Here is a 12,362-nt window from a genome sequence, read left to right as displayed (position 1 = left end):
CATACACCTCGACTCACTCACAGCCTTCACCATCCAGATCGATGGGAGGCTATGGGAACGTAGGAAGGAGAGGGGGTCTGATCCCTGTCGCCCTCGCTCGTACTCAAATTCCACCTCGCCTCCGAGGAATCCTGGAAATACCCAAAGTCTTCATTTCCGAGAGAATCCGGTGTCATCCTCGGAAATCACAGATGACTGTCGACTCCTCCGGAGCCCATGCAACTTGGCAGGGCTATATTGTCTCCTGCTGATCGCTTACGCAGACTGAATAGCAGTCTGTATTGTGGAGCTCCAGGACATTGCCTATCTACCTGCCTATTAAAAGACCAAGCTCATCAGTAGATATGAGTACACTGTTGAGTTGTATGGGGAGTTTCCAAACTCTCACTACTCGTAACCCCCTCTATGCTACCCTGTTGTGGGGAGACCAGTCCAAATCCATCCTGCTGCTCATTGACTCTGGGGCCAACGAGAGCTTTATGGACACTACCCTGGTGTCGGAGCTGGGTATCTCCACTCATCCCCTTTCCATCCCAATGGACGTCAGAGCACTGGATGGGCCGAACTATTGGCAGAGCACCCACAATACGGTTCCTATCAACCTGAGAGTGTCAGGCAACCACAGTAAGGCTATGCAGTTTCTGCTCCTCGAGTCTCCTATGTACCCATGGTTTTGGGGTTTTCATGGCTCTAGAGGCACAACCCCCTAACCAACTGGGTTACGGGTTCCATCATGGGTTGGAGTCCATTTTGCTGCTGTCTCCAGCAGCTGATTGGCATTCTCAGACCTCAAGCAGCGATTGACTACAGCTCCCATCTTAATCTATCCGTACCCGTACCGTCAGTTCTTGGTGGAGGTCGACGCCTCAGACGTCAGAGTGGGGGCTGTCCTGTTCCAGCATTCTGCCCCGGACCAGTAGCTGCATCCCTGCGCCTTCCTTTCACATCGACTTAACCCCGCTGAGAGAAAATGTGACGTGGGAAATGAGAATTACTTGCAGTTAAGATGGCGTTGGTGGAGTGGAGGCACTGGTTAGAAGGGGCAGAACATCAATTCTTGGTGTGGGCGGACCATAAGAACCTGGAATATCTCCTCAGCACCCAGCACCTCAACTCCAGGCAGGCGGGATGGGCCCTGTTATTCACTTGTTTCCATTTCACTATGTCCTACCGTCCAAGAATGTGAAACCTGACACACTCTCACATCTGTACATCCCTGCTCTTCCCAGAGCAAGAGGAAGAGGTCAGTGTACCATCTTCCCAGATGTTTTCAGTACCTGGAAGAGAGTCCGGGCCACTCTTCTCAAGACCACCTCCAGGTATCGACAACAGGCGGACCGTCAACAGACCCCTGCTTCCCACTACCATCAGTGACCTTCAGGTTGGAAAGTCACCAAACCCTCCCCTAACCCGGATGACGCTAGGCCAATTGTGCGCCGCCCAACCACAGCCTGGGATCGAACCTGGGTCTGTAGTCACGCCTCTAGCACTGAGATGTATTGCCTGAGACCGCTGCACCACTCGGAAGCTAGAAAGATGCTTGAGTTTCCGATTTGGATGACCTTTCAAACCGATTTTTCCCAGTCGGAGCTAGTTTATTTCCGAGTTCCCAGTTTTCTTGAGCGTGCTGAAGTCGGAGGTCGAAGATATCCGAGTTCCCAGTTGTCTTGAATGCAGCGGGATCCCCAGATTTTCCCCAGTCGGAGTTTAAAAAATATATTTTTAGCTGTCAGTTGTCTCCAACGCACGGATATGAGATTAGGCTATCTAGCCAAAAAGCATGTTATATTTGTCCGAAAATCTGGCTATCAGTCGTTTGGCTTTGCTTGTGTCTATTTTAGCGACATGTGCATCTGCATGCATGTGGATTTCCTTAAGATGCTTGGCTAACTCATCGCAAGTGTGAGCTTTGGGACACAAAATCGGGAGTCTGTGTATTGGTTTGAGTTATGGGCCTAATCATATAATTACACATAGAATCCCCGTTAATTCAATACTATGTGGGCCTAGTCATAAAAATGTGTAAACGCAACAATTTTACTGAGTTACATACGTTTATTTCATAGTGAGCAGGGTTGAAAGTAAGGAGGTAAGGTCCTGTACAGCTTCCCAGCAAAATAAATGTTGGGGGACACCATACAGGTAAAACATGAACCTCACAATAATTAAATACAAAGGTAAAAACTGTAGGCTATTACACCACGTTTTATCCCTACCGTATGACAGCGGAAATGATAATGAAAATGGGCGAATGGATTAGAAAACGGGTGGCATAGCCTGAACTCAAAAATTGTATGTGGTTCGATAAAAACACTGAAACGTTGCCAAGGCAGAGATGGGTGGCGGACACCCGAGACGCGCGCGGATGTACAGGCCTACATTCTGGCCTAATAAATAATCACCAATGTCATTAGGCTTTTTGTGTTTTGTGTAACAGGATGTCTCTTCACATTCACCACTGTTTGGAGGCTGGAAATATGTTGCCAGTGGAAGAACGTGCGCGGGTAGCCTAGTAAAGAGCCCTTTGAAGTGATTGTTTGACAATTACAGTACATATACCTTCGTTGACTGGAAACGTTTTGTTTTTTGGTGAAGCCGGCTATATTGTGGTAGGGTTATTTTCTGTGAATTACCCACCATAACGATGCACAAATCAGAGAGTCAATCAATGCACAGACTCCTGATGTGTCCCAAAGCTACTCTAGGGCGTGTCACTCACCTGTGTGCGACTGCGCATGCCGGAGAGAAAGTGAAGGGCGAGGATCAGCTGTCCGGTTGATGTCTGCAGGTTCTGAGGACCTTGCAGTGTTTTTCATGTCTCCTGATGTGTCCCAAAGCTACTCTAGGGCGTGTCACTCACCTGTGTGCGACTGCGCATGCCGGAGAGAAAGTGAAGGGCGAGGATCAGCTGTCCGGTTGATGTCTGCAGGTTCTGAGGACCTTGCAGTGTTTTTCATGTCAAGATTCGTGACAAGTGAAACTTTGAATTTGGTGACTTGCCATTTATGTTTGGAATAGACGTAAAGATGGCGAAAAAGAGTAGTTCCAATAAGGCGTTCAAAAGCTTGTTTTCTAAAAGCGAAGCCAAATTGACCGTGGAGAAGGAGAAAGATGAACGTGGAGGAAAAAAGTTCCAACTCTTCAAATTCAAGAAAAATACGAAACACAGCAAAGCTGAAGAGAAGCAAGTGGACTTCAGGTAGGCAGCTATATACCAAATACTGGAAAAGTTCCAGGCTTCTTGTTGCAACAATGTGTCTTAGTTTTCTATTTGAACTGATGGTCGTGATACCATTAGAATGTTCTACTGTAGTCCACGGACTTTGAATAGCGCACTTTATTTATGTTGTGCGTGACTTGAAATGAATACACACACTTTTGTTCTATTTGTGTTAAGCTAGTCTAACAATTAGGCAACAAATAGGCTCTCTGATTCAGAAGATACCGTTGCAAAAACAACAAGATGATCTACACCACACTGGATGGAAGTAGCAACCTGTATTAAGCATGCATCGAGAATCTGATTGAAACCATACACGCACTGCAGGGTGTTACACGCTAGACAGGATGCAAGAGCAACCGCTTCAAACTATGCACATTGTATGCTCGTCTGAGGGTAGCCCGAACATTCAATATCTATGTTTCTGTCGATCCTACAACATTCTCAGTGGCTTTATTTAGGTATACAATACGGTGATGAAATTCCTTGACATTCAAGGTATACTAGAGTATGCACGTATGAATGAGCAGCAGATACGTTGGCCCTAATTGACTGGTTGAACATGAGCAAACCGGTGAATCAGTAGCATAGCACATGACATAACAATCATGTGGTTTGTCCTTTTGGAAAGCAGCTGTTGACATCTGATTTTATAGGCTCCAATACACCAGTTCGGCTTAATTGAAGCGTGCCAACTATACACCTCAATGCCTGGATCAACAGCAAGAGTAAACTTCTCCTTTTCATAGGATATTTCATTCAAAGGCAGGTTCAAACCAGTAAAACACGAGTTAAGAGGTTTATTCAATGTTTGTTTTGGTGTTCGCTTATTCCAGGCTATCAAGGGTAGTTGGCATGTTTGTGACTATTTAGTATAGGGTAGGGTGTCCACCCACCCTGCCCAGCGTGGGTGAAAATGTGCTTTGGTGGTGATATGTAACTTCCTGAAGTTATAAAATACAATTTACCAAGACAAATATGATTACCATTTAAATCACTGAACACAACATGCACTTATTCATGGTTGTATCTGCCCAAGGCATCTAATTGAGCCAGGTGTCTTAATTCCTTAATGCACACAGCTTTTGCTCATTTGCATAGTTAATAATTTCATTCCAGCATTCACTTCCAGCATTTTAATACATTTCTTAATTTTCTTCACAGTGTTATCATTTACACACTGTCACGATTATTTTGTCTTAGTATGCCATAATACATTTTTTAACAAAAAATCCTTGACAGAATAATTATTCTCCTTTAACAAATATATATATGTTAAAAAATATATATATATTTTAATGAGGCAAGTGAGTTAGGAACAAATCCTTATTTACAATGACGCCAAACCCAGATGACGCTGGGATTCAGCCTGGTTTCGAACCAGGGAGTGTAGTGAAGCATCTTGCACTGAGATGCAGTACCTTAGATCACCGTGCCACTTTGGAGACCTGTGCTTTTTCGGCGGTTCTTACTTTTGCCACTAGATGGCGATCGGACGATTATTAGGGGTCTGTAATCCCGAAGTTGTTGGATGTTTTTGTGGTTGCTGGTTAGCTAGCAGTTCTCCGCTGTTAGCAGCCAATAGCTAGCATTTCCTTACTGGAAATAAAAAAATAATTGTTCCCATAATACTTTCGAGTCATTACCGAATAATATAACTTAACAAATCAAGCATTAAACCTAGTAAACAATTCATTAATAATTTTGCACGCCCAATTTTTCAGTTTTTGATTTGTTAAAAAAGTTTGAAATATCCAATATGTCGTTCCACTTCATGATTGTGTCCCACTTGTTGTTGATTCTTCACAAAAAAATACAGTTTTATATCTTTGTTTGAAGCCTGAAATGTGGCAAAAGGTCGCAAAGTTCAAAGGGGCCAAATACTTTCGCAAGGCACTGTAAATCAATAGTGAAAACAACAACGCGTCACTGTTTTTTTTTTTACCCAATAACAGCGTCTTACCTTCTCCCATCTCTGCATGTTGCGTTACCTTCTATTGTTTATGTTCAACCTATTGTCAATAGTAGTTTACTCTATAAAATGTGTGTTTTTATAACACTATTTATTGAAAAACAACTCAAACGTTGTGCAATAAGGTCTACAGCACCTTTACCAAGGTGTGGCCCAGGTCTCTCACATACTGTACACAATAACTAGGAGCTACACAGGTATGCTTCATCCCTCAGGCTCTGGTTAAAACTCCCTAGACTCTAACAGCACTCTATAATATACATGCATGCTTGCACATGTGGGTCAATATCTCCCCCCTAGTACTAGTTTCAGTTGTCAACCTTCATTAGGCAATATACGGTGCATTCGGTAAGTATTCAGACCCTTTGACTTTTCCCATTCTTTTTTTTTTTTTTACAATACAACCTTATTCTAAAATGGATACAATTGTGACAAAGTGAAAAGTATTTTTTTTTTCTTCATGAAAGAAGTGTCTTGGAGGTACCAAACTTTCTTTAACAATTATGGAGGCCACAGTGTTCTTGGGGACCTTCAATGCTGCAGTCATTTCTTTTGTTACCCTTCCCCAGATCTGTGCCTCGACGTTATCCTGTCTCGGAGCTCTATGAACAATTCCTTCGAGCTCATGGCTTGTTTTTTTTTCTTCTCTCTAACATGCACTGCCAACTGTGGACAGGTGTGATCCTTTCCAAGTCATGTCCAATAAATTAATGTCCAATCAAGTTGTAGAAACATCTCGATGATGATCAATGGAAACAGGGTGCACATGCGCTCAATTTTGAGTCTCATAGCAAAGGGTCTGAATATTTATGTAAGTCAGGTATTTCTGTTTAAAATTTTTAGTAAATCTAAAAAACTGTTTTCCTTTTGTCATTTTTGGGGTATTGTGTGTAGATTGATGAGGGAAAAAAATGTATTTCATCAATTTTAGAATAAGGCTGTAACATAACGCAATTTGGAAAAATCAAAGGGGTCTGAATACATTCCGAATGCACTATATGCGTGTGATTGTATTAACATTTCCACTTGGCATAACTCATCATTCGCGCAGCACTTTGACAATCTCAAATTGAACTTCTGACGAATAGTCCCTAAAGTGAGCCTTACAGTATATTAAATCATTTGAAGAGGAAAAACCGGGTGGCTTGGCTAGCTGTGAATGACAGCCAACATCTCTATGCAAATCCTGCTCTGTTAATATGCAAATCCTGCTCTGTTAAAGCACCCTGTCTAGTTGCACTGAGGCGCTCCTCACTTTCTCCCTCCCTCTATATATTTCTGCTTGTGAATCTGAAGGAGGCACCTGTCACCTGCTCTTTAGGAATGCCCGGTTGAACTGCATCCAAATCATGTCTTAGATAAGAAGCTGCGTAAGTCTGAGCCTTTTTATATGAAGTCTTTGAAGCCTGACACAAGCAAGACGTTGTGCTTCTGTCCGTGTGTCACACATGTCGCTAGTGAAGGATCACGGAAAAGGACGTGACCCGTTCACAATGCATCGGCACTCCTCCCTCTGGGCTAGAGGGACACCATGTTTGTCTTCTCTGTGTGATGATGGATGGACAGAATGATTGACAGGCCGAGCACTTTAGATGACAGAGTAGAAACCCGGAAGTGAGTTGCTGGGGTTTGTTTGTGTGTGTAGAAGCCACTGGACCGGTCTGATTCTCTTTTTTAAAAATTTTATATAGCGCCTGACAGTCTCTCCTTAACAGCAAACTTATACTGTATTTTTAGGGAGTAATGCTGTTCCCCTTGAGGTAAAAATATGGAATTTGACCATTCCATTGGATCATCCACCTCACGATCATTCAACCTCACTCCCTTCACATGCGATGCTTCGTCGTGACGTTGTCGATGTCCGTCTATTGTAACAAAGAGATACGTTTGTCTGTAGCTTTATTTGCTTGCCGCTTACCTCAACCCTTTTTCATTCAGCAAAGTAAAGACATTTTACCTGTGTTGAAAGAGGCTTTTGTGGCGCTCCTTCTTTGGAGAGCTCTGCTGTGATGACAGCTGCTTATGGAGGAAGCCACTCTGTTTACAGCCACACACTGGACCCACTGGCAGCGTTATTGAGGAAGGGGCCATTTGTCATTCACTGTAATAATTGTCAGTAGAAAAAAAAAAAATTAAACCCGATTCAGAGAGATTGTGCAGTACTGTGTTGATTTTTCTTTTTGCATGCTAAAGTGACATTTTGTCCGACTTTGGTGTTTTTGATTTTGTATCGGTGTATTCAAACTTCTGAAACCTTTCCGTACACACTCCAACTCCACTTTATAGCGATTGTCAGGGTTTAGATTTTGGTTGGATCCTACGATTGCACGATAACAAGGTTATCACTTCAGCCTTATGATCCCAATCATTCACCATGCACGGTTTCAAAGACAATGCAGAACTGCAGGGACACCCTTGTTGATGAGATCCTGTGCAAAAGTTCTCTTGACATGCAGCTTTCCCAAGGAGAACATGCAGTGCTGTTAAGCCTGCTGTGCATTGGAAATATTCTGCATTCTCTACTTGTCGGATTAATTGATTTATGTACAGCATTAAAATGTTTCGTTTGTGCATTGATGTATACTTCAATTGGAATGTGCAGACGCTATTTACTCAAAAGTATGTAACCATGTCCTCAAGTGCTCCAGTGGATATGAACGATGCTCTCCAACTGTACTTCCAGTTTATGAACCAGAATTATGCTGCTCATTTTAAAAACATGTCAGGTTTATTTACTCACTCCTCTTTCATACAGAGAAGTGCCTTTGGTATAGCCTGGTCCTAGATATGTTTCTGGCAAGACAGCACAAACAGACCTAGAACCATGCTACCTTTGGTACTTTCGGCATCGCATACGAAACAAATAGTAAGTAGAGAAGTACATTTCCTGAAAGAATTGTGGTGTGCTTGCTAGCTTGATTTAAAGTATGTATGGTTTTGAAATAAGTAGTGGTAGTGACTGGTTATAGTTTGAAAAGTAGGTATATGGATGGGTTGGTTGGTTGATAGGATCGCCTGAACATGTGAAAGTTGGCTTGGTGTCTCTAGCTTGAACGAATCAAGACTGATAATTACTGTTAGTGGGCTCATTTATGCAAATTTGAATAGTTGTAATTAATAATATTTTGAATCTGTTAGTAGTTTTAATGTGTGTTGCTGAAATGGTTTAAAAGCAGTAGCATTTGAAATGAAGTGTTCATATGATTGGCATTGAATCCATGAAGTTGTATGTAAATGGAAAGTTTTAGAAATTTGAAGTCAGGATAGGTTTTTAAGTCAGAACATTTTTACATTTGTTCTTTTTTCTTTTTTTATATTGCTACCACTGTACTCCTTTTGGTTCTCATTCAAACCTATGTTAATTTATGCGCATTTAAAATGGTTATAGTTCCAAAAGTATAAATAGTACCGAAAGGCTGTATGCAAGCAATATATGTTGAGTCAGTGTGCACAATTCGGCATCGGTTTAGAGTTGATCACCTAAACGCTTCAAGAGGAGTAGCACGGCCAAATGATCCCCCAATGCAAGTCTATGGCCCTTTTATTGTCATTGAAATGCATGGCAATGGTGGCTCATTTAAAAAATATGGTTGTAGTACAAAAAGTATAGATGCTATCCAAAACATTTTCTCAAGCATTCTAAGTTGGGACGGTCTGCACAATTTAAACATTTTGTTTTGTGTTTCTAGCTTGATACGGTTACAGTGCTGTTGCGTTTGCTCTAATATGAAAATGTCTGCCCATTGTTAACTGATTAAAGGATGGAGGAATGAAATAATATATGAAGTGTTTCCATCATCCTGCAGTTGAGTTTCTAGCTGGAATGGTTAGAAAGCAGTGAGACTGTGAATATCTACCTCTCATGGTCGGCATTGACTGATGTAAATATTGCGTATTTTAATTTGTTATATCAGTCTTTGACAAGCATTCTAAACACCCCAACGTTGGATGGTGTTGATAGCATGCCTTAAATGGTGAATGAGGATTCATTTATTTACATTCTTTTTTTACCATTCAAGTCTATTGACTTGCATTTAGTTTTATGCAAATATGGTTGAAGTACAGAAAGTATAAATACTTTTCAAACATTTTCTCAAGCAACCTGAATACGGTCAGTCTGCACATTTTTAAAGTTGATTTAGTGTTAAATAGCTCAAGTGGTTTAAGTGCTAGATCGAGTGGAATAATTGTAATAAGAAGTATGTAAGAAATCTAGAATCGTGCTTTGCCTTCAGCAAGCACAACAAATCAGGATGTGTTTGTGTGTTCACCAGTGCTGCTGAGACCAATGGATCTGGTGGCGATGCCCAGGGGAGGGATGCTGAAGACTGGCCTGATGTTAATCACACCAAGAAGACCAGATCTCTGACTGCTCCCAGGTCAAAGGTCAGTTGGACTCCTTGACCCCCGTCAGTCCTTTTGAAGATAACTGGGAACGTGGCGTGCTCCAGACCTGGGTTCAAATACTCTTTCAATAGCTTTCACATGCATTTCATAGGAAGTGTTTTTTAAATATTTTTTATTTGAAAATAGAGGTATTGGAATATACTGTATTTAGAAATACACGTTGAAAGTATTAGCATGCATTTGAAAATACAAATATTTAAAATACCAATGCATTTGAACCCAGGTCCATTTTTTAATCTTTTTTTATACCTTTTATTTATACAGGTTTTTCTCATTGAGATAACATCTCTTTTCCAATAGGGACCTGGTCCAATAGCTGCAGGGGGAACAACGTTTCAGACCAAACAACTTACATACACTAACACAACATTAAACAAAACTATAAACACACATACAGTACAACAAAAACATCTGTTTGGTCTTAGTGGTATGTATTTGGAAACAGTTTCAAATAGTAGGCTATATAAAATATTTTACGAAAATAACTTTCCAGTGCTGAGCGATTAACTGACATTTAGTTTTTTTTGATCAGTTATTAAACAACTAATTTACAGACCTCAGACCTTTTTTTTGTGAGCCAATGCCCTGTGCCCTTTTTATCTAGAGAGAAATCAAATAATTCACAAGAGAAATCAAGTCAAGAACTATGTGGGATGCTGGGCTGATGGGAGTTGTAGTTTTCATTGAGCAAATATTCAACCTAGTTCAGCGCAGAAACTTCGTAATTAACTACAATGTCCATAATCCTTTGTGGATTTTTCCAGCTCAGACAGAGACGGATCAGAGGATAAGGCGAAGCGAGAGGTTTCGCTCTCACCAAGATCATTCCAAAAACAAGTATGCCTTATCTACTTTGAGATTTAGTAAAATGATTTTGTCAGACAGCTCTGCAGCATACTTAGGCAGGCTAGCTAAATGGGATGACTCAAAACAGTACAGTATGGGCCTCTGGCAGTCTCTATGGGGGTGCCGCAGGGTTCAATTCTTGGGCCAACTCTCTTCTCTGTATACATCAATGATGTCGCTCTTGCTGCTGGTGAGTCTCTGATCCACCTCTACACAGACGACACCATTCTGTATACTTCTGGCTCTTTTTTGGACACTGTGTTAACTAACCTCCAGAGGAGCTTCAATGCCATACAACTCTCCTTCCGTGGCCTCCAATTGCTCTTAAATACAAGTAAAACTAAATGCATGCTCTTCAACCGATCGCCCGCACCTGCCCGCCCATCCAACATCACTACTCTGGACGGTTCTGACTTAGAATATGTGGACAACTACAAATACCTAGGTGTCTGGTTAGACTGTAAACTCTCCTTCCAGACTCACATCAAACATCTCCAAAGTTAAATCTAGAATTGGCTTCCTATTTCACAACAAAGTATCCTTCACTCATGCTGCCAAACACCCTCGTAAAACTGACCATCCTACCGATCCTCGACATCGGCGATGTCATTTACAAAATAGCCTCCAATACCCTACTCAATAAATTGGATGCAGTCTATCACAGTGCCATCCATTTTGTCACCAAAGACCCATATGACCAAGTGGTCATTCTCTCTTTCTCCCCTTACCCATCTGTCTATCGCCTCCTTTGAATTCCATGCTGTCACAGTTACCAGCCCTTTCAAGCTTAACATCCTTATCATTTATCGCCCTCCAGGTTCCCTCGGAGAGTTCATCAATGAGCTTGATGCCTTGATAAGCTCCTTTCCTGAGGATGGCTCACCTCTCACAGTTCTGGGCGACTTTAACCTCCCCACGTCTACCTTTGACTCATTCCTCTCTGCCTCCTTCTTTCCACTCCTCTCCTCTTTTGACCTCACCCTCTCACCTTCCCCCTCTACTCACAAGGCAGGCAATACGCTCGACCTCATCTTTACTAGATGCTGTTCTTCCACTAACCTCACTGCAACTCCCTCCAAGTCTCCGACCACTACCTTGTATCCTTTTCCCTCTTGCTCTCATCCAACACTTCCCACACTGCCCCTACTCGGATGGTATCGCGCCGTCCCAATCTTCGCTCTCTCTCCCCCGCTACTCTCTTCTCTTCCATCCTATCATCTCTTCCCTCTGCTCAAACCTTCTCCAACCTATCTCCTGATTCTGCCTCCTCAACCCTCCTCTCCTCCCTTTCTGCATCCCTTGATTCTCTATGTCCCCTATCCTCCAGGCCGGCTCGGTCCTCCCTCCTGCTCCGTGGCTCGACGACTCATTGCGAGCTCACAGAACAGGGCTCCGGGCAGCCGAGTGGAAATGGAGGAAAACTCGCCTCCCTGCGGACCTGGCATCCTTTCACTCCCTCCTCTCTACATTTTCCTCTTCTGTCTCTGCTGCTAAAGCCACTTTCTACCACTCTAAAGTCCAAGCATCTGCCTCTAACCCTAGGAAGCTCTTTGCCACCTTCTCCTCCCTCCTGAATCCTCCTCCCCCTCCCCCTCCTCCTCTCTGCAGATGACTTCGTCAACCATTTTGAAAAGAAGGTCGACGACATCCGATCCTCATTTGCTAAGTCAAACGACACCGCTGGTTCTGCTCACACTGCCCTACCCTGTGCTCTGACCTCTTTCTCCCTCTCTCTCCAGATGAAATCTCGCGTCTTGTGACGGCCGGCCGCCCAACAACCTGCCCGCTTGACCCTATTCCCTCCTCTCTTCTCCAGACCATTTCCGGAGACCTTCTCCTTACCTCACCTCGCTCATCAACTCATCCCTGACCGCTGGCTACGTCCCTTCTGTCTTCAAGAGAGCGAGAGTTGCACCC

General features: G+C 42.7%; 1 protein-coding gene across 1 annotated transcript in view; it reads left to right on the top strand.

The window, feature by feature from the left end:
- The first annotated feature begins 2,849 nt into the window (after positions 1–2,849).
- LOC115128303 (uncharacterized) overlaps positions 2,850–12,362 on the top strand; it is a 77,236-nt gene continuing 67,723 nt past the window's right edge. The window contains exons 1-2 of the mRNA XM_029658030.2: positions 2,850–3,199; positions 9,467–9,578. Of these exons, the coding sequence (XP_029513890.2) occupies positions 3,006–3,199; positions 9,467–9,578 (306 nt within the window). The 5' untranslated portion in view covers positions 2,850–3,005. The remainder of the gene's footprint in view (positions 3,200–9,466; positions 9,579–12,362) is intronic.

The sequence above is a fragment of the Oncorhynchus nerka genome, linkage group LG4, assembly GCF_034236695.1.
Source record: "Oncorhynchus nerka isolate Pitt River linkage group LG4, Oner_Uvic_2.0, whole genome shotgun sequence".
NCBI classification, from domain to species: Eukaryota; Metazoa; Chordata; class Actinopteri; order Salmoniformes; family Salmonidae; genus Oncorhynchus; species Oncorhynchus nerka.
Note: the sequence above shows the minus strand (reverse complement) of the source record. Positions and strands in the feature narration are given on the sequence as shown.